At 37.4% G+C, this 23605-nt stretch overlaps 1 protein-coding gene across 11 annotated transcripts in view; it reads right to left on the bottom strand.

The window, feature by feature from the left end:
* NCOR2 (nuclear receptor corepressor 2) overlaps positions 1-23605 on the bottom strand; it is a 224705-nt gene that overhangs the window by 152758 nt on the left and 48342 nt on the right. For 9 of the 11 annotated variants that reach the window (XM_072415778.1, XM_072415779.1, XM_072415775.1 and 6 more), the window contains exons 2-3: positions 18321-18522; positions 1166-1293 (exon numbers count right to left, since the gene is read on the bottom strand). In XM_072415778.1, the coding sequence (XP_072271879.1) occupies positions 1166-1293; positions 18321-18425 (233 nt within the window). In that variant the 5' untranslated portion in view covers positions 18426-18522. Of the gene's footprint in view, positions 1-1165; positions 1294-18320; positions 18523-20390; positions 20543-23605 lie in introns of those variants that run through there. The other 2 variants (XM_072415769.1, XM_072415770.1) reach the window with 2 other exon arrangements.

Raw genomic sequence — 23605 nt, 5'->3', positions numbered from 1 at the left:
TTCAGCATCTTGCCTCACTGGTACTGAATTGTAAATATAGCAGCAGTCAACACAATACCCCTTAGGCATCATTTAAGTCTCTTGTTAATTCAAAGCACCAAAAAGAGATCACAACCATTCAGATTATTCTTGGAAAGATAACCATGAACAGACATGTGAGCCCTGCAATTATGTTGGTATTTAAAGCTAGTTGTAATACACAATAAATAGCAAAGATTTGCAACTGATATTTATCATAATACTGAAAAAATAATATGAAAACAGAAAGCTTTAATAAATAATAAAACGTAAACATCAACATTGTGCAATATTGTTTCCCAGGAAGATTTATCCTTTTATCAATATACATATATATATTTTCCCTACAGAAGAGAGTATATCAATAGTACTACCTATGGAGAGGCAAAGTATTATATGATTTACAGTATACATGTAGGATTTTACTTAGCAACGTAAATTCACATTTTTACTTTATATAAAAAGGTAGACAACCCTTATATTTTAAATAAAAAGGTAATTCATTTTCAAGTACAACACCCTTTAAAAAAAAAAAAAAAAAAAAAAAAAAAAGGTGCAGCAACGTCTCTTTAGGTCTTGACCGCCACAGCAATCAAGACTGAATAGGAGGAGCAGAGCCTCCTAGGATACCTACGTCACACATCCCGGGAGAATCTGGCTGCACCCAATCTCGCACCTGCACAAGTATCTGCAGTCCAGGAAACTGTCACTGCTGCAATTCCCAGAAGCCATCTTTGCCACTGACTCCATCCATGATGGACTTCAGGATCGGGGAAATCCTCCTTAGTCATTGGACAGCCACTGATAATGATGTTACAACATTCCCAGCATATGCATCATTGTACAGCGTATAGAATTGGTCTTTACAATGCAAGTGTCGTTTTCTTTTTTTTCTTTTTTTTTTGCAAAAAGAGGCTTTGCATGTTTTTTCTGCCAAAAACCTCTGTCTCCTGGTGACTTTTTAACTTTTTCTGTGTTTAGTTTCACTTTGACCCCAGTGACCAGCAGATCTCAGCTTCAATCAGTTCTCTACAGTCCAAATAATAACAGATGATACCCCATTGCACTTTGCATTGTGAATGAAATAAAGGAGATATCTAAACAGTAAGATGAAAGCGTGTACATTAGAACATTGACACAATCCTACCTTTCATTCCCGGGTTGGAATTTTGATAGTAGTGACGGACGTCTCCTCTGTGGCAGAAGAACAGAACTAGGAGCTAGATGAGGGTTATACTCTCTTGAATGGTGCTGATACTCTAGGAGATTGGCATCCTGAAAAACAAAACAGGATAGCAGTTTGAATGTATGCTTTAAAAAAAGATTTCAACAAAACAAAACAAATGTCCCTATTAACCCATGCTTGTCTTGTTCCCTTCGTTAGCATGCAAACATTGCATCAGTCATAAAATTGTTGTCACAATGTTCACAGCTGTACCCTGTGTTCAAGCAGCCTTGTCGCTGCTATCCCTCCTGAAATACAGAGCAAGACCAGACTGTCAAACTGACAGCAAAAATCCTGCATATTACACTGAGGGAGCATTTCTTCCTGTGGTTTCTGGGGAAGGGGCACACAGAAAGAGGATATAGGGAGAAGAGGTGGAGGGTAGGAGAAAAAAGATGGATGTGATGAAAGCATAATCAAATAGGGAGAGAGGAGCGCAACATACTAGTAAGTGGGGGCAAACCTGGAAAGGGAGAATTCCCTTGTGGTAAAACTGGAAAGAGTTGTGCAATATGTGTATATAAATATATATCATTGGACAAGAGGTGGTAGACTATATTATTAACCCTCTTATGCACCAATATGTCACATTATGTTTTTTTCCAGCTTTTGAAATCTGGCTTAGGTGTTTTTTGGTGGATGGGATCTTCAGTGCAAAATGTTTTAACAAACAGATTTTTACAATAAACAGCTTCTATCACTTTTCCAACAATAATTTAGTGTATGTCTATGCAAAAAAGTAGTAAACTGCAATACATGTACTTCCCCTGCAAAAATTCTATAATCCATAAAACTACCTTTAAGACTCCAGAAATTCAGTGTGTTCCTAAATACCTATTTAAGCTGACAACACATTGCCGCTGCCTCCCTCAATTCCAACACGTCACCCTCTTCTCATATCCACCAAGACATGGATCTGTAATCAATTAGGGCTGAATAAGGGCAGGGCTGACAACAGTGCTTGGGATTTAAGTATTTCAGTACAGTGGAGGTAGTGGTGTCAGCTCCCTACAGGAAATGTAAAGCCCATAGAATTCTGGCAAGGAAAATGTGCATTTATTGCAGAAATGCACTACATATAATTTCCTATATTTTGGCAGTAATACAGTCCAATTTGGTTAGGGGTTTAAACATATTCTGGAAAAAAACAACATAATTATAACAGCTACTTATTACCAAAACAAACAAAAAATGGTCGTTGAAAAAGGTCTGCAGAGAATGAAGAAAAATTAATCCCTGCAAAATGTCATTTGAGACAGCCCTTACAGTTATATGTCACACCTAGGCTGACTTTTGGGTGGCAACTGCTAAAACTATTCAAAATCACATTTCCCATGCTAGACTTTTATAAATGTAGACAGCCGCCTTGGCTGCAGAACTTGTCACATCTAACAATAAGAAAAAGAACTCAGAAAGACTTGGCCCATTAAGTCAGGAAACACTAGCATCCAAATCCAGACCATCAGTATTCAGCATAATATCTTTGTACAGTAACTTTGTGGAAAATGCGTCTTGTCTTCCCCCAGCAGCTGCCAAGAAAACTGTTGTATTTGCCAGTGTAAAAGACAAATGGAAAGTAAAAAATGTAAAGGGAAACTGCTGTCTAATCGTGGTTGAAATCCGTCTACTGTAAAATCTTCACTGCAAGTGCAGGTGTCATGGGGCAAGGCCCTTCTGTACTGCTTCACATTTCTGTGATCCATTACTATATACAGGGATTTATATACCTGTGTGATGACAAGGTACAAGCAAGGGCATGGATCCTAACTCAAAGGAATTATCCGTCACCCGAGGAGCCCGTAAATGTATTCCAAGCCTGCAGCGTTTTTTAAGTCATGTCTAATGAGTCATGCATTGGAAGGAAGCCTCTCCCATCTTCTATCTATCTTTATCTTGCACAGACATGTCACTGCAAGCACTGCCAGTGTCACCAAACAAGCTCATTACAAATAAATGACATGTTAAAGAATAATTAGGGGTAACCGCCGTGTCTGCATTTAGTGAAAGTCATTCCTGCATGTTTTCCATCTAACAATCAGATTATTTATTTTTACAATATATATAATGCATGTCAGTGAGGCAGAACTGTAATGCTGAACTGTAAATCGCTATAAGACATTTACTGCAGAATAAATGGCAATAAACTCCATTTTCACTGCATGAAAAGTTTTGCATTAAAAACCTGGCACCATATTTTTTTTAAATTTAGCCCTTCCCCATAATAATGCCTGACATGGCACATATGCACACCAATTGGATTCATCATCTGTGCGGTGTATAGATTGATGCTTCAGCCAAAGCAACCAATACACGAAGCAGGAAGTTGATGTCACATGGTACTAGACATTTTTCATGGGTTAATCTGTATACCAGAGCAGTGCCTAAACCAAGGCAACAGATATCTAAACCAGAAGTTTACGTCACATGATACTGAACATCTCACGGGACACTCATACAAATAGCAGAAGACTGACTGCATATTAATTTGGCATTTAAAACTACAGGCATGTGAACAATGCAAAGAATGTGCTGCATGTGCAAGACCAATAATTTAGAGATTCCAGCACAACACTAAGAAGAGAAGACAAAAGAGAGAAGAAATAAGAAAAGAAGAAAATAGAAAAAACAGAAAAATGAGAGAATAGATAAGAAAGAGAAGTCGATAAAAAAAAAAAAAAAAAGGAGGAAAGAGGAGGGTTCAAAGGCTGAATAAACACAACATGGAATTATGACAAGTTCCTCTAGGAGAAATAGATTATTTTAAACAAATAAAACCAGTGTTTTTTTTTTTATATAATAAACGATATAATAAACCTACACCCTGAAAGTTTAAATGTAAAGCAAACCATAAAATATTACCTAGGCTGCAGAAAAATCTGTTCCAAAGTATACAATGGGCTAGTTTTTTTTTTTTTTTTTTTTTGTACACTCAAAGTGGGTGACTTTTTATTTTATAACAATTTTGCAATCAAATAGCATCAAAGGTAGACAGACAGGAGTGAAGAATATGGTGTCCACGAACATTAATGATCAGGGCACAAGTAACCTACCATCTATAGTTGCCTGTGGAAAACCGTGCCTTGCATAGGTGAATACTATAGGAAATCAATTTACCATTACTCTTCAAGGAACCCCTACAAATATCTGGAGGAACCCTACAGTTCCATGGAAGCTTGATCAAGGAATTTGGTTACATTTTTATGATGAGGATAATCAAAGTTCAAAAAGGCTCATCCTTCTTTTCAGCAGGGAAAATATGGGACCAAACGCCTTGGCATTTTTCACAACCAACTGCGAGAGTCACCAGGTCCCAGAAACAACAAAAAAAAGAAAACTTGAAATTGTACGAGAAGGTATTCTGCCTTGTCTGCAGTTAGTGAAAACGTTACATATAATATTAAGAGCAGAACAAATAATGTACATAAGAACTGGGGAAAACATAATTAATGTCTTACAATGTTTTTAAGAGGGGGTGCTGAGAAGTTCCTGGCTTTGCCCTCTTTCAGATGAAATAGAAAAATGAGTGTTGGGGAATATGACAGCCTAATATCTTAGTATGTAACTGCGCAAATATCAGGTCTTTGCGATTCCTAAACCTTTTTTCTTTTAGTGAGAAGCTGTGATGGCAGAGGCACAAGTAAGTTTCACGTCGTTGGAGTTACGGGCCGTCATGAAGTTTTTGGTCTCTCCAGGGAAAGTCAGCAAAGGACATTCACACTGTTCACCGTTGAAGATAAGCCCCACAGTGGGTGGCCCCCAACCTCAACTGACCCGGCAACCTGCGATGCTGTCCATGAGCTAATTATTGAGGACCGGCGAATATCCGCAAAAAAGATAGCCCAGATACTTGACATATCATGGGAGTGTGTTGGGTTTGTTATCACAACTATCCTAGACATGCGCAAGCTTTCAGCAAAGTGGGTTCACGAAATGTTTGAACAGTGATCAGAAAAAAGGAACGAGTTGAAGGAACAAGTTAGTGAATGAGGATGAAACCTGGCTCCACATCTATGATCCTGAAACCAAGGAACAGTCAAAGTAATGGCGCCACAGCGGGTCCACATGGCCGAAGAAGTTCCGAACCCAGAAATCGGCCAAAAAAGTTGTGGCGTCCGTTTTATGGGACAAAGACAAAAAGGGACCCTTTTTTTGCAGGAAAATGCACCTGCGCACACACCCAACGTTGTGGCTGCCAAATTGAACACCCTGGGTTTCCAATTGGTCCACCATTCCCCCTACTCACCTGACCTGGCCCCTTCAGACTAATAGCTGTTCCAGAATTTGAAATAAAAACCTGAAGGGGCAACATTTTGAGGTCATTTCTGACATCAAAGATGCTGCTGAGAGCTGGTTTGCGGCCCAACCAAAGGACTTTTTTTTTTTTGAACGGTCTAGAAATGCTGGAACTACGCTGTACCAAGTGCATCAGTCTCAGAGGGAATATGTTGAATAAATGTGTTATTTCATAACCCTGGCTCTCTTCTTTCTGGGCAAAGCCAGGAACTTCTCAGCACCTCCTCGTACAGTAAACAAACTACATTTCTATAGAGCTAGCTGGTAGGAATATTGAGAAGCAACATAAATTAGAGGTGTGAGAACCACACGCACACGCACTATAAGGTTTTATTAGCCTGTCCCATTCAAAAAAACACACTGGAGGACTGGCTTGGGATGATCCACATGATTAGTTAGTCTTTACAGACATAATTATTATAGAACAATACCTAAACACTATTTATGAGATAAACTGTATTCAGTGAGTCAATGCAACACAATTACAATTTACAAGGCTATAGTTAAAGGCTTTTCAATCTCTCCAACCAAAAGATATTACTGACACACGCTGCCTTAACCCATTTCAAAAGTCATCATACTGAAATTATTACTCAATTATTAGAAAGTGTTTAATGTTTCCTTCACAAACACACATTCAGAACTACAAATGATATTAGTTATCAAGGAAATAACCACCAAGCTGTTTAGGTGTGAATAGCAGGGATAAATCCTAGCTGTATGCACGTAATGAAGGAAAAGTATAATAGAATATTATGTACTCGCATTAAAAGGCCTATTGGTATATAATACACAAAAAAAGCTGACAAAAAATGGAGAGATAAAAAAAGATAACCAGAATATAAGCACATCTTGTCTTGCAGCATTTGAGTCACAAGTCTCAATGTTGGCCAGGGCACATGCATGGGGTTTGTATGTTTGCCACGTTTTTGTGGGTTTACTTTTGGTACTGCAGCTCACTCCCACACCCCAAACAAACAAAGGTAAGTTAATAGACACTGCCCACCCCCAACTAGCCTTAGATTACATTAGGACATATGTCTATGGTAGTGACATTTCATTTTAAGCTCCTCTAAAGGGGAGTTAGCAACATTTATTTAGACCCAGTATAGTGCTGTATATTATGTTGCCAGTATAACAAATTTATAATTTATGTGTTCAAGATATTATGCAAAGATTAAATCAAAAATCCAGCTTTATGAATTAAAATATATGACTCAGGCCTAATTAAATTATATTGGGTGGTCAGTGCTTTTAGAATTTTAAACTTACAGGAGCAACTTCACATCATAATTTTATTTTACTGAAATCACTTTCCTATTTTATAAAAAAAAAAATGACATTATTCTGAAGAGCTGTTGGTGATACACATTGTAACCAGTCACTTGTTAATTTGAAATTGTATCACAGATCCTTGCATACTGCAAAGCTTTTAATGTGAATGTACATTCAGATGTGAATATCAGTACAGCTCTGTGCCCTAGACCTTGAATTGAGGACATATTCACGCACTGACATATTGCCAGGGGAGGTTGGTGCAGCTTCTCTCTGCCTTTTTTCTTTTTATTAACAGATTTTAGATGTTCAGCTAACAGCTCGAATGCTCTCAGTATTTTTTTTTTTTTTTTTTTTTAACTGCAGAATGCTTTGTCTAGGTTTTATATCCTCTGGGGAAATGGCTCCATGAAAGCTCAGTTATGCCATGTAGATATTGATGTGGGACCCTCTTCAAAGTGACTGAGGGGGCAAGAAGGATGAAACAAGGAAAGTCACATGGCTGATGTCTTTTCTGGGGTCATGCAAGCACACGGCGAGAAAAATCTATTCAAAGTATCATTGAAAACGAAATACAAGTTGCTCCATATTAAATAATCGATAAGAACATTCAAAGATATATCTAGTCTGATCTTCAAAAGGCAATTAGATTTGTGTAACAGAGAACTAGTAATTCCAGTGTAGCAAGAACATGTTTGGGTCAACAGCAGTGACTAGAGGGTAGAAGGACCTTGTAAGACATTCCCTGCAACACATGGCCCAACAGTATGCCAAGTATCAAGAACAACCATCCTGCATTGGTGCATTAGGTTTGTTTATCGGTTAATTGTATATATTTATATCTATCTTCTGTGTATCTAATTTAGGAACAAATTCTATTATGCTTACAAAAGAAAGAAATTTTTCAGATTTCCAATAAAAAACATACCTTATCAATTCTCTATTTACATGTTGTCTACAGTAGAGATCATAGTACATCAGTTATGAGTTATTTATCTAAAACATCTGAAACATAGTCCATTTCAAGGACAGTGTATCTTGGAAACCCAAATAGATTTATCTTTGATCTTTGTCTAAAGGAGAAATAAGCATTAAAGGAGAGGACACAGTTATACATACTTAATGGCATTTCACTGAGAGGAATGTCAGGTAACATGTAGACGCATAAGTTGTTTATATGTGGAAAGCAGGGAGGGATATTCACTCAAAGTAAATCCCAACAATCAGAACCTATGCGCTTCCAGTCAGCTTTGGTAGAGCCTTATATGTCTATTATCCAACTGAGATCCTGATGATTGCAGCCCTTCCGCATCCAGGGTTGATGAACCCAAACATGAAAGCAAACAGCAAATGATTTGTAATGTGCCAATGCAATGGGCAAGGTGACTCAAGCAGACATTAGGTGCATTCCACTATTCTGCACGCAGTTAGGTCAAGGCACTGCCTGAATGGGCTCAGGTCCTACAAGCACCATTTAAAAAATGTTAGTTATGACCAGGATTTAGGCAGCGGTGTAGATTTTTTTTCTATTCACATGTATGTCATGATGATCTGCTCAGCACCCTGGAGGTGCTATATGTGATAGTGAATAAGATAGATTTTCTTTCTGGTACTTGTGACAAACACTGTATGTCAGTATTTGGAACATAAAAGTATATGAGATAGATATACATTATAATATAGCCATTTTCTGATTTTTTTTTTCATATTTTGGTATTGCCCTGTGCACACACAATCATTGTTTTTGTATTCCCATGCCAAAGACGAGCGTGCATAGTTTTCTCAATAGGAATCGAGTTGAACTGAGCCACAGCGGAAAGTACAATCACCAATGTGACAAAGCACAGAAAACACCTCGGTCCAACATAATTAGGATATTACCATTAGCCACACAGCATAAACTAATATATATGAATAATAGCATCTATAGTCATGCATTAACTCCCGCCTGGCATGAAAGTCATTAACTACTAGGCTTTGCACAATAATTGCTTAGGTACTAATTAGAAGCACATACCATTCTTTAGATCTTTCCACTGAATTTAACCGAGACCATTTTTCTTTCCTCTCATTCTGAATGCAATGACCCAGAATAACCCCAGAGCAACAGAATCATCTAGATCGCATAATCACACAGTCTGACACACTGGCTAAACCAAATAGCCGAGTTCTCTGCTGATGCAATAAAAGCCACAGGCCATATTCACAGATTTCTTCATGAAAACTTTCTATCTGCAGCATCATATATGACAAACAAAGTAACCTCTGCATCTCTTTCAGCGTTGTGAAGATGAGCTCACTGCTTACATATACCCACACAGGTATACATAGAGATGGGAAGCTGAGGTCATAGAAGCGAGAAATGAGAAGATACAATCTCTAATACAGACTACTCACAGTCCGCAGAGTAATTCACTTCTACAGATTTTACAGATGATGCTGTCATTCTCCAGGCATCCCTGGGTAACTGCAATAAATTAAACTGTCTGAACGTATTTTTAGAGTAATTTTCACTTAAAGAGAGCAGTCCTGTAGGATGCATGTGTGTCGCAGTCTGTACGGTTTAAAACTGATTTACCATGGAATTCTGTTGAGGTTCACCACTCTCTCCTCCCTCAGGGTAAAAAAAAAAGCTTGTGTTAAGAAATAAGGAGTTTAAAATGGTAATCCCACAACATTCCCACATTAGAAGCCATAAATATATCATTGAAACATTACAGCTGCACCCAGCAGCATAATATTAGAGGACGTCTACATTAATCACTACAAATGGATTGGATCTGCCAGAGTAGAGGAGGCCTTGCCCCAGCAGTATGCCGGTGATATGTGGCTTTAATGTATTGTGTAGCCTGAATATATCATTTAGGATGAATTCTCACATTCTCAGATGTCACCAGGGATCTAGAACAAGACAACACAACATTTATTAGCTGTACTGTGGAAACCCAGAAACTTTTATTCTAAAATGCCCAGGAAGGTACATGTAGACAGGGACAGACTGATGTATTTTACAGTCACTTACATACCACAACAAACATAAATAGAATTACTACAGAAACAGTTTTTGGATACAGCAGGAAAGGCGATATCCCCAGCAAGTGTAAATCTCTAAAGTCAAGGTATATAGCACCTGGCCTTCATTACAGATTGTAAAGGTGGATCTCCCCATCAGGGGGTATGGACTGACAAATAAGGTAGGATCTAATCAGTTTTACTGCTATCCAAAACTGGAAAAAAAATGTCATGGCAGGTAGACTACTACATCTGCAAAAAGAGTAAGCTACAACAAAGTGTTATTGTCACAGACATTCTGGGATGCCTTAGATTCGCTTGCATCCCTACTATTCTGTGTACTATACATATTCTTTTACAATGATGATAAGATACTACTGTTTAAAATAACCTGCTTAATTGAAAGGATTTTCTAATGTTATATCTTTATCAAATCTCTTAGACTTCATTCAAAATTATCCTAGAGCATTAGTCAGGCTATACACACTCAATAACAACACTGGAAACAATTGTTAGTGATCAGTATCAGAAAACGATTGCACTATATGGATAGTACCCTTCAGCATTATGGAGATAGGAAAGGAAGAGAAGGAAGAGACCTGCTGCATCCTCCCCATTAGAAAAAAAAAAAAAAAGTAAATTGCCATTTGACACAGATTACTAACAACCTTGGGGGCTGTATAGCTAGGCATTAGATTTTCATCCAAGACAATCACAAGCATTTGAACGATAAGGTTAACTTTACCTCCAAATGCCAATTCATCATCACCTAAAATGCTCCAATACCACTTTTTAATGCTTGCAGATCACATTAGTGTGAAAAGTCATGTTGATAATTTTTTTTTTTTTTTCGCTTGCCAAGCATTTTTTAATATATTTAGTGTATTTTAGGTCTGCTGAATTAAGAAATTACATCATTTTCTTTGAATTGGCTCTATCTCTTTTGATACAGGAATCGGAATTGACGATTTTACCAACAACAAATGTTAGCACAGCATAATATTATCAATCTTTATTTACACCAATGTTATGAATCTTATATAATAAATGTAGAATTATTTTCATGAAACTTTCATTTTCCTTTTTATTCCTTTTTTTTTTTAAAGAAATATTCTTCAAGAAAAAGTTGTTTAACCCCCCCTAGCATTCTAATTCTGTCAGTTTTTTGATGCAAAAGTGATCCTAATTTTTTTGCATAGAAATTTTTGTTTATATTGTGGGCCTGTAATTCTTAGGATTAACTCCCAGGTATGATAATTATATTTATTTATTATATTATCATAAATTGTAATATAATACATAATTATAAATAATAATTTTAAAAAATAAAATAGACAACAACGTAAATCTTAAAATAAAATATAATATAACATTTAAAATGTACTTTTATTTTTATTTCATGTTGTATGGTGTTTTTGTACTGTAAAAACCATTTAAAAGCAGATTACATTGTAATCTGCTTTTAAATTTCCCGCCCGGACACAACCCCCAATACATCACCACTCGCATTACCCGGAAGATGTCACATCCTCCTGGTTGATGCGAGTGGGTATGTCCAGCCCGCCTCACCCTGACGCTGGAGCTGCTGCTCTGCATCTCCAGAGAGATGCAAAGCACAATGCAGGACTTCTGCTGGCATCACCCCCAGAATTTACTAGTGCTGCTCGCATCTGCAGTGAGATGTGAAGCACAATGCAGAAGTCCTGCATTGTGCTTCGTGCTTCGCATCTCACTGCTGATGCGAGCAGCGGCGTGGCCGGGACCCGGGTGGTATTTAAAAGCAGATTACTCAGTAATCTGCTTTTAAATTTCCCGCCCAGCCACGCCCCTCGACCGACCGGTGCCCCGGCATCACAGCGGGACCATCCGATCACCGCTGGAGCGTGGGGCAAAGGTAAGGGGGGCTTTTAAAGTTACTCCGAGTGTGACTCGGGATTACCGCTTTTTGCATGTAAAAGCCACCCCGAGTCACACTCGGGATTACTGCTATGGGGGTTAAATGACCCTAATGTATTTTGCTAGATTTGTGGTGAATATTCTTGGCAAAAACAGAGAAGAAACATTACAGAATTTGTGAAACAAGAATATCTTACAGTTTTAGGTATATAATGATTGTTATTTTTGTGCTGTGAATGTAAAAGGTTTCAATCATTACAATAAAGACAAGTGGGAGTACCCTGATTTGGAATCAGCAAGACGACTTCTGCCGCATTGTGCTGATGTTCCCATACCAGTATTCAGTACACTCCCCAACATTCCTGTATCTGACATGGAGGATATACAGGGTATGAAGTGTAATCCAGGAGTTAGCAGTGGAAGTAAATATGAAGAAAGTGTTTAATGAAACCAGCAGTTCTCCCAAGAAGTCTGTCTGATACCCGAAGTTAAAATATTGGTTTATAGGACAGGAGAGGTGACACTCCTACCATATTTCAGTGAAGATGGAGACTTTGTGCACTGTTGTAACATCCCTGGGCTACTAGCCTATATGGGAGTACCACAATACTGAGCAGAAGACTGGCGGCTTTTCATAGACAGCTCCACACGAAGTTTGAAATCTGTTTTACTGCATAATGGCAACTGTTATGCATCAATTACACTTGGTCACTCAACAAAACTTAAAGAACAACAAAAAAATATCAAAATGGTCTTACAAAAGCTTTGCTATCATGAACACCAATCGTCCATATGTGTTGATTTAAAAATGGTGAGCTTCCTACTTGGACAGCAAAGTAAATACACAAAGTACCCATGTTTCATCTGCTTGTGGGACAGTGGAGAAAAGCAGGATCACTGGAAAAAAGTAACATGGCCTCCAAGGGAAAACATGAAAAGAGGTACAGCGAACATAAGTTAGTAGCCAATGGTTGACAAAGAAAAAAAATCATTCTCCCTCCACTACACATAAAGTTGGGATTAATTAAGCAATTTGTTAGAGCTCTGAACAAGGACGGTGATTGCTTCAAATACATTTGTAGATTCTTCCCTGGATTGAGTACTGAAAAATTTAAAGCAGGAATCTGATGGACCCCAGATTCGGAAACTGATGAATGATTCAAATTTCATAAGTCACATGACTGATACTGAAGTTTCTGCCTGGAACAGCTATGTCGTGGTTTTCAAGAACTTCTTGGGTAACCATAAAGCACAACATTATGAAGAACTGGTACAAAACATGCTCTTAAACTTTAGAAATTTGGGTGCTACTATGAGCATAAAGGTACACTATCTCCATAGACATTTGCAAAAATTTCCAGAAAACCTTGGCGATTCCACTGAGGAACAAGGGGAGAGGTTCCATCAAGATATAAAGGTGATGGAAGAAAAGTATCAGGGCAGATGGGATAGACACATGATGGCAGACTACTGCTGGATCCTTCAACGTGATTGTCCTGATCATCAGCATTAAAAGGAAATCATAAAAATTGAGTTTTTCAATGACTTCTTTGTGATTAGTTCTGTAAATATACGGACTACAAAGTATATTGGACTCTAAGTATTTCAAAAATTAAATTTTCTATACAAAGGCATATCTAGTTTAATTTTGCTAAATTTTCATGTTTCATTAGTCTTCGTGAGGTTATTATTGAGGTCATTATTTCAAATACTGGAGCCAATCCAGCAAAACTAATACCATATTTGGAATCTGTACAACAAACATAACCATGACATAAACATAACCATAACATAAAATGACTTTAATCTGTTTGGCAAGAAAAGGTTTGTTGACCAGTGAAATATTTTGTCAGTGCATTTTATATAATCTCCATAAAGGTAGCAGTTGTGAACCTGAAAGAGTTTTCTAAATCCACTTGTAGAGGTAAATGAATTTATCTGGGTATAGCAAATGAAAAATGCCTTTGTAGCTGGTGTGTGCAATATCACAAAGCTCAAGTAGCCTATGAGAAAGGTTAGGGGATTCTATGAAAATTATTACCACAGGAATGTTAACTTCTTTCCACTAACCTTGTGGTGGTAGGTGAGTAAGACATGCAAAATGCATGTTATCTGAAATGTTTGTAGTTGCATCATGATTTTCTCAAGACGTAAAAAACAAACAAAACCCTACATTACTCATTTGCCAGATCCCCAGTACAACCTACTGTAATAAAAAATATATTATATATATATATATATATATATCTCAAAATCAATATTTATATCAGTGCTCAACCCATAAATTTTTTTTGAGCCGAGTGGGAAGAAATTGTAGGCGGGTGGCAGACCCTGTATTGTAACCCAGCTCATCCGTAACCATCCAAAAACAGCCAGGTGTTTGCTGAAAAGTACCGGGTGGTGCGCCCAGCTAAAAGGGGCTGGGGAGAACACTGTGTATATGTGTTTGTGTATATAAAAAAAATTACCTACAGGGCTAAAATTTGGAAACAAAAAAGGCAATGGCCTACATACAGGATTTAATGATGGTTGAGCAGTGCTAAATCCTTTATTTAAAAATAAGAGAATATCTTAATTCTTCTCTACAAAGCTTATTTTAATAGCCCAGTAAATTACAGTGGTGGAGTTTTCCTAAATGGAGAGTATATGGGTAGTCCGGGGAAGTGGACGTATCTGAGAAGCCCTGGATTTGACAGTGAAAAGATCTTAATAATGTGGAAAGTCATGTGCAAATTTGAGTTGTAGTTTGGTTGGAAATTAGCATGTAGACTATAAAACTGGTCAGGCTGTAGTAAAAACCTGTTAACTGTGCCTTCTATGCAGATTACAGTCAATAAAAGGCCTAATAAGGAAAATAAAAATTAAAGATAGGAGGATAATTTAAGTGTATATCAAACTAAACAAGTTCTTACCAACAAGTAGAACTTTATTTTTTTTTAATTCTAGTGCTCAAGTAAGTTACTGAATAAGTGTAAGAAGGGTAAAGTGAGGATGTTTTAGGTTCAATACAGACAAGAAAGGACAACAATCTTAATCTTTATTTATATAACTAACTTTTAAACCTTTTCGGTCAATAAATATGTCACTTTTTTCTTTTTCTTTTTTTTAAAGAGGTCATGTGATGTCTGCTAAAGAGAAGAATCCCCATTGTAAGCAAGCCACTAATTGTCTATCTCTGTTACAATATAAACCCAAGAAGCCCCTTTGACATGACCAGCCGCCTTGGGGAGCTGGGAATTCCCTTTTCACACTACCATCCCCCAACTGTACCTTCTTCATGAATTAGCAGAAAGATTTTAATTATTTCCTAAAAATCCTTAAAAGGTTATAAGACTTAATACATTTACAGCAACTAATTGAAAAAAAAAAAAAAAAAAAAAAAAAAAAAAGTTTCATCAACGACAAAATAAGGATATCAGTTTCAGAAATCCTATCACTTACATCAGAGATGTGGTCTCATCTAAACAGTCTGTTGCGGACTGCACAGAACAGGAAACCCAAATAAACAGTGTGTAAATGTAGAAAGCACCACTTCCGCTCAGCTAGGCTTTATCTAAGCAGCAGATCACTGGCCTGTGCAGTAAACCATGTGAGCATTCATGTAAGAAGGTGCTGCTTGCATATACAAGACACAAAACATAAAATGTGTCCTTAGGGACCCGGGACACCCCTAGGTTACAGAGTAGACATACATCTGTTCTAAAAGAAAAAGTTCAGAGTGAAGGGAATGCTGGCTGCAACCACAAAAACTTTTGCTTATACTGAGGGAAAGGAACAGACATATATTAGAAACAGTGCAAAACTTTTTAAATGTACTTTTCATATGAATGCTTTGCCTCTTAAGTAAACCAAAGCAACTTAGCAAGATAGGTAAAGCAACAAGTTCAGTTAAATACTTAGCAGCTCTGGCTGGCTTGCGTCCCACATTCCCTTTCCAACCCCTCCCCTAAATTCTTCCAACTTGAATAAAGTGAAAAACCTGGTGGACTGATTGGTGATCATGTGATCAAGGCAGCAGGGTTCACTTAGGGTAGAGAGATTTAGAATAGGTGTGTTCGGACTGATCAGGTGGAAGGCTGCAGAAATGTATAAGTCACTAAGGAGTTTTTAATTTTAATGGCAAATATTGCTACTTTATATTTAATTAATATTTTTCTCTTGAAAAAGTAAATGGTATGTGTACTTAAATAAAGAATATGATATCCCTTTAAGGGAAGTTCAGTTAGAAAACTAGAGGAGTCACACTTTGAAGCTTTGTCCTTATCTCTTAGAATAGGAAATGTGGTTTATCTTAAACAAACAACATCAAACAGACCTTCTGAAACAGACAAAAGAAACTGCAGTGAATTTTAAAAAGACCTCTGATCTCAGAACACATTACAGAAGATAAAAAACACAAGTACATGGGGAAAAGGGCTGAAAGTAAAATACTGAGGGTACCCACAGAACTTAGAAGGACAGTTTGGCGCACGGCACAATCCAACCTCCCTCAGGGCAGCATATCTTTCCTAAGCACTTCATGTACTTATTATATTGTTCCATTACATCAATGATGGAAGGAGAGAGGCAAACAATAGTGCAAGCACATGCTGCTTAGTTAGTGTCTGCAATGTTGGGGTAGAACAATAGGGAGCCAAAAGGTTTTCTAAGCTGTCCAAACAATATTTTCCAGTGAAAGCTAGTGGGGTATGCTTTACCCTAGGTACAAGATGACAAATCATTTTGGAGCCACACAGGGATCGTTGTCCTCTAATGACTATGGGCTGCTTTATATCACCCATAAATATGACACATACTTTGTAACACTGCACAATATCTATAAATATAGCATATGAGAACTTGTGACAATGTACGAAAATAAACCTCATGGTGGCTTAGTGGTTAGCAGTGCTCTCATGGCTTGGTTCAGTTACCTTCATGTACATTATCTGAAAATTTTACCAATGACTGCAGGATTTTTCTGGACATTCCTTTTTTCTACCAAGAATCAACCCAAGAAACACCTAATTTGATCAACTTGATTTCACCCAAGGATAAACTTCTTTTTAATGATCATAAGACCCCTATGAAATTGCACCTTCAAAAAGCAACTGAAATGACCTAAATACACTAAAGCACTGTGTTAGGGTAGATAAAATATGGGTTGCTGCAGAAGAAGAATAAATATTTTGGCTACAGATACCCTATTAGTACTTTAGAGTCTCATTATGCATCATAACCTAACCAGAAATCCCTAGACCAAATATCTCTAAATAACTAGACAGACAGAAAAAAACATCACACATACACTCAATGATACTAAAATAAAAAATGCTGATATCTATGCTAGGGTGTTCTTCCATACAAGGTGTGGGAGAGGACTGGGCCTTTTAGGGTTATTTGAGGACTCTTTAAAAGTGAGCAAGGGGTTGTTAGTCTCCCATTTTTTTGGTTCTTGGGGAGAAACCTGCCCATTTGTGACAAGACTTAACCTAAACAATTTATTTACACTTAATTTTTTAAATGTTTGTAATACCTTAAACTACCTAATGCGAAAGTTAGCCCTTTTTATCGCCGAAACATTTAGTCCTTTATGAATATTATATAGCAGCATTACTCACATGATTTATAGATTGGTATAATACCATCTCAGTCAAACATGTAAGAAAAATAAATAAAGCCAAACCAAATCACTCACTAAATAATGTTGTTTGGTCACCAGCACTGTCCTAGAAAGTTGACAAAACTTACAGGAAATGCCTATGATGTTAGAAATACCATTAGGTCTTCTCATGCTACAACTATCTAAAAGCATCATAGGTATTTTGTAAAGGTTATAACAGAAAGAAGAGCAGTAAGGTTTGGAAGTTGAGAAGAGGAGAAGAAGGAAGTGGAGAAGAATTTATGAGCTGCTGGGATGGTTGCTGGATCATAGAGCAATCCCCCGCCAGGAACTACCGGTACATGCAAAAATTTAACGTTGCTCTGGCTGACAAATGTTGACACACCATTGTTTCAAGAACATCACCGATTCTAAAGTAGTTAAAGGGGTTTTTCCCCTACAGCTATAAAACACACTAATGACTAGTATGGGTTACTCTGCATTTGTTTGTGGGATCACTGATCTCCAATGAGACAGCAATTGGTTTAGGAAGCCAGGTGTATGTGCATGCTAGGATTTGAAGCTTTTTTTTGTGAAATACAAAAAAGAGGTACACTTGTATATCAACAGAGTGAACCTGTTTAAAGAAAAAAATGCAGATAAAAGGTCACGCCAAAGTACAGCTTTTACATTCATTTCTTGGACAGTCCATAACGCCTAGGTTTTATCAGATTGACTGTTCCAGTCCTTGTAGGACTTTTCAGATGTTGTTTTCTCCAAGATGGTAGGATGGCTGTGTCCCTGTGTCATTGTTCTATCCACCAACCCACACAACACTGCTGTGTCCTGAAGTGACCTTGGAGATGGTGATTGAAGAAGAGAGTTGCAGGGGGAAAAGACATCCAAAGTGCCTGAATTTTTTGAATAAGGCTTACAGAGGCTGCAGTGCCGGAACAGAGGTTTAGCTGCATGTTGTTTAACTGAATCATTACAACCTATAGTTAAAAATAAGTTTCTTACCGTGTGGGGACGGGATAACTGTATTGGGTAAGGAATAGCATGTGGAGTGTACCGGGCCTCTGGAGTTCTCCTGCTTGGTGTCGCTGGCTGGGCAGATCCAGACATACTGAATGGTGGGCTTGTACTTTATTTTCTTAATGTAGGATTTGGATGCCGGAGAGTATCCTGGGATTATTCAGCCTTTGGTCACATCACTGGGTATCTATGGATATAAAAAAAAATATAACAATTATTATTATTAAAGTTATACATATGAAATACATAAAAAGGAACGGATTTATACATGATAGGAGTTTGCATTGCATTGCTATCCATTCATTGTGTCATCAGAGTGCTGATGTACAAGGAACTAAAAGAGGCTTATTCACACCTTTCTAGTGATGGGAATTTTAAAATGCACAGGTTTGTTGCATGTTAACAAATACTTGCATAATCTGATGTTGTGCATGGCAACTGCAGGGCCTTGCAAAGTAGTATTTTTTTTTCAACTTTATTCCTTTTTTTTTTTTAATTATAAAAAAAAAATACTTGCGAACACTTAAAAATGCTTGAAAAGTGGTAAAAAGCTGTTTCAACCTAAAACCAATAGCCCACAGAGATGAAGTGAAAGTAAAACTTTTGATGCAAACTTTGAAGATAAATTACTCCACAGTGCCTGCAGAAAGTTGTTTTCATGGATTGTAAGGAATGTCCAAATAAATACATAGCAATATAACCAATAAAAACAGACTCAATGAAAGTTTACTGTAGTTTTAAACTTGTTCTAGCACTATGATAGCTAGAATCGAATTACTTTCTATTGTCCCTTACACCACATTTCACCTGTACAATACTTGGAGAGAAGCTGTGACTACCAGCTAGATAATTGTGCCTTAAACACCCATATACCTTTTGACAAAATTATGCTTTTAAAAAGGCTCACCTATTGCACTTCATGAACTCCACCAAGCATTGTTTTCTAACATAACAATGTCTGACTCATAAGCTGAGTCAGGATTTTTAGACCTGATCACCAACCTTCCACCAGCTATGACCTCTTCGTAAAACCAGCATTTCCAAGGCTGTTATAAAGAATGATGGGTGCCATACAAGTTAGTAACTCAGGGATATTCTGAGCAATTATTAATTATAATGCCCCTATATTAAACATATTCCAGACAATTGGGTTGTCCCAGGCAAATTCAAGTAGGATTAAAATTCACAATGTCACAATACAATGCAACAATATAATAAAAAAAAGGAAAAATTTTGTCAAGCCTTCTAGTCTGTTAACTATACAAAGACTGGGATGATGCCATTAGTCGGCTACAGGCAGGAAGCAATTCTCCCAGTGATCAGACATAATCATTTTGCAGCAAGAGCTGATTTGTATTAGACATTTGTAAACAGAGTCAAGAACTTCACAGGGCAACATGAGTATGTGACTAGGCTCTTGTTTTAGACAACAGCTATGTCTAGGAAGCAAATCCTGGATAATGCCTAAACAATTATGATGGCACCCTTCTGGAGAGAAAAATCAATCAAAAAATGCATGGTCAGGAGGAGTAATGTGATTTCTGCGAAACGTATTAAATACCTGGAAATCTAACATTTACATATTATTTATCATGCATACAATTACTATCAAATATACTGCATACGCTTCATCAGATTTATTATTTAAACAAGTTGATTGAAACAGTGCAGAAGTTATAGTCTCTCCCTAGCAAATAAGGCCTGAGAAGACCACAGGAAGTGGGTCAGGATAGAAGGAAATACAAGTCTAGCCTCAGATTCCCAGTCTGATGACCTATGACCCACAACTCGACCTAGACATGAGACAAGTAGATGTACAACCACATCCAGATTCACTTTTCTATCACAACACAGACAAAACATTTGAGTCTTCATCTTTCTTATCAAACAGCCTGATGTGCACTTTGTAGGACGCAGAGGATTTTCAAATATAAATGTAATTGTGGATTTCATTAAAAAAGGAAAACACACAGAATGCTCGCCTATTGGTGTACATATTATACGTTATCATCCAAAACACAAAGCCAATGATTACCGGAATAGAAAATACAATACTTGCACTGTTATCCATGTATCTTGAGGCTGTGCTAGGACACAGAGTGAAGAAGTCCATACAGCAGAGAAGAGATGGGCAGAATCGAGCATATAATGTACATGTGAAGCCAGCAAACAAATGCCTCGTGTAGCTCTGTGAAGTCTACACCCGGCCCTCCAGACTTAAACAATTAGGTGGAGCTTGCAGACTTCCTCATTGTCATGTAACCTGTCCTCCAGTGAGCTGTGTGACTACTGTTATTCTTCTGCAGCTCAGATTCTCAGTCATACTGCAGCACTGTACACTTGTCACAACTTCCTCTCTGCGGCCTGTTCACATGTGCCCTGAATGTTAGTAGTTGGCGTATATGAAACCAAGATGGGGGAGGGTGTTCTGACGCTAGGCCACAGATCAGGAGATGGTGATAAATTGTTTTGTTATCTACTGCTGACAGATTCAGGCAGCCACTAACAACAAAAGGCTCAAGTTTTATCACTTAATTTTCCATTCTTTAGTAACCGTTCGCTGCTCGGTTATACTGATTCAGTACAATTTGAGGCAGGTGTTTGGTTCACTTCTAGCTACAGTTCTGTATTCTGAATAACTATGTTACAAACATATATTATTTATTGATGGGAAACAGAATTGTGTGTTTAAATAACTTTACATAGCAAATATCATGGATGTCCAATTTAAATAAAGGCATTAGGGACTTTTTGCAGTTCAGAAAATTTGTGCTTTTTGAATTTATACTTTAAAACAAAAGGAAAAACTGAGCACCTAGAAGGTTGTTGCCCTAATGTGTAAGTATGTGCAGCATATTTGAACAATTTGGCGCATTTGATTGCAAAGCGACGCTTCCAACAATGAACACAGGATGCATGACGCCACCAACAAGCCACATTCCCCTTTGTAGCTGGAGATTATTTTCAGTTGGGCAAGCGGACATTCTATTCTTTCCTTGCAAGAGATTGAATGGAAGTCGTATTGCAACTATATTTAAAGCAAGCATACACAGCCCTCCAGGTGTTTTAAGTTCCGCCTAAGTAGTGTTAAGAATACTTTAAGTGAAAGTATGTCAACGGGGACGACAAATATGTTTCAAATGAACACATAATATATTAGTCTGTAATTCAAGGCAAATGGCATAACAACTCAGACAGATCTGCTTAGATGATTAGTTTAAACCCCAAAGCAATGTCCCTTGAATTACACCTATGTAAAACATTTAGAATGTGAAAAGCTGTTTCATGTGCAGCATTCCCATGTCCTGCGTGATGCAAAAGGGCACTGCTCTCTATTGTTTTCCAGCATTGAAGAGATGTATTTACTCCTAATAATCTCAAGGAAACCAATACCCAAAGCCTTAATCCTGCTTACCAGATATACGCTGGATAATACAACATGGAGGTGAGCATGTAGTGCAGGTAACAGCTACCATACAGATTCCAATACGGTAGCTGTAAGTGGAAAAAGCAAAGTGGAAAGAATTTAATGCCCACCGAGAGTGATGCACTTATAGTGGTGGTGGTGGTGGGGGGGGGGGTCCAGACTAAACTGGGAAAACTGTCAAAGAGGTATTCACCAGCCACTATGCAACTGGGTACCTTGTTTAAATCCATATGGCCTACAAAGCCCCTGATAAACAAAGTAATTACCAAAGGGGGCATAACCTATAAAGGTTGCTGAGGATGCCTAGTTATATGTAGTCCAGGAAGGAGAGGGCAGAGAAGTGTCGAGCAAGGAAGAAGGAAAAAAAGCCATGAAAAGTTGGTGGGTGACCAGTGGCTGGATTGCTAGCAACATTTCTATAACTTGGAGAAGAGAACAACTTCCCTATGCCAGAGTGCCCGCTAGTAAACAGAGCTACAATATGGACAGCAAACAGCGGAAACAGGTGAGAGGAGTGACAGAGCTGAATAGGGACAAGTATCTTTACTAGGGGGTAGGGGGAGAACCAAAAAAAATAAAATGTTCAGTTCTCCATTCTGTAATCTCAAATTCCAGTTTAGTAAACTTCATATTTTTAGCCATAGTTTTTGCAAGCTCAGCATCAGTTTTACAAGTAGATGTGATTAAATGATTGACAAGGAAGACATTTGCCCCAACTCATTATCAGTTATTGTCAGCTTCTGGCTGTTTTGCAATCACTAACACAATTACAAGCCTAAACATTTAACATTATATTCCAGACAACTTAATCACTGGATTTGATTTTCCATATATCAGAGCAATTTTATATTTCCTGTGCTGTAAACATTCACCTGTATAGTTTTTCACACTTTTAAAATGTCTCTCATTTTCATAAACATATTATTTTACAAGGAGGCATGCATTTAAAAAGCCCACTGCCTGAATAGACAATATACACAACTAATCAGTAGCCAGCTTAAAATAAAAATCACATTAATCATAAATCAGGGATTTATTACAATGGAACAATCTCTTTCATGCCTCATGCTACCTTGTGCTTAGACAGAATTTAGACTTTATTAGGCAACAAAATGAAACACATATTACCAAGATCTTTTTCCTCTCATTAAATAAAAGGTTGTATAAAGTAATGTCAGGCAAGTCAATGGAGGAGATGACTTAGGAGGAATATAAATAAAGGGAAGATCAATAAAAAAACCGGGATAAGAGAGAGATGAATATGTAGAAAGCCCCAAAATGGACACCACAACCAAAAAAAAATAAAATAAAAATAAATATGCCAAGACTGCAATAATAGGATCATAAGAGGAACATTAAGTTAAGAATTTCCCTAATTTAGTTATATTCACAAATAACAAGATTATTTATTCCCAATTAAAAAACTTTAAATAAGGCTGAGTGTAAAATTAGCTATACATTAGTGATTTAGTGCAATGGAACAATGTGCTTAGTGTTTGGACTTTTATGTGCTCCCTTAGGCTGAAGTTTTTGTGTTTTCTTTTTTCTCTATATTTTAGGAGATGTCCCTATTAGCCTGGAACATTCTACAATCAAACTTGCTTGCTGATGTAGTGTATAGAATCTTCTGAAATGTATTGAAATGGACACTGGGAAAAGACAAGCAGTGTGGTCCATCTTGTTAACAGAAATACTCTTTCATTAATCTAATCCCAACTTCACCAACACACAAAAGGGAGCTTGCACCACACAGTCATGTGGCAAGGTGTTTCAGACCTAGCCCTGTATAAAAAGAATACTCGAGGTGGCTGCATGCAAATTCTGTAACATTTAAAGTAAATAA

The sequence above is a fragment of the Pyxicephalus adspersus genome, chromosome 6 (genome assembly GCF_032062135.1).
Source record: "Pyxicephalus adspersus chromosome 6, UCB_Pads_2.0, whole genome shotgun sequence".
Lineage (NCBI taxonomy): Eukaryota > Metazoa > Chordata > Amphibia > Anura > Pyxicephalidae > Pyxicephalus > Pyxicephalus adspersus.
This window is presented reverse-complemented; position numbering and strand designations above follow the sequence as displayed.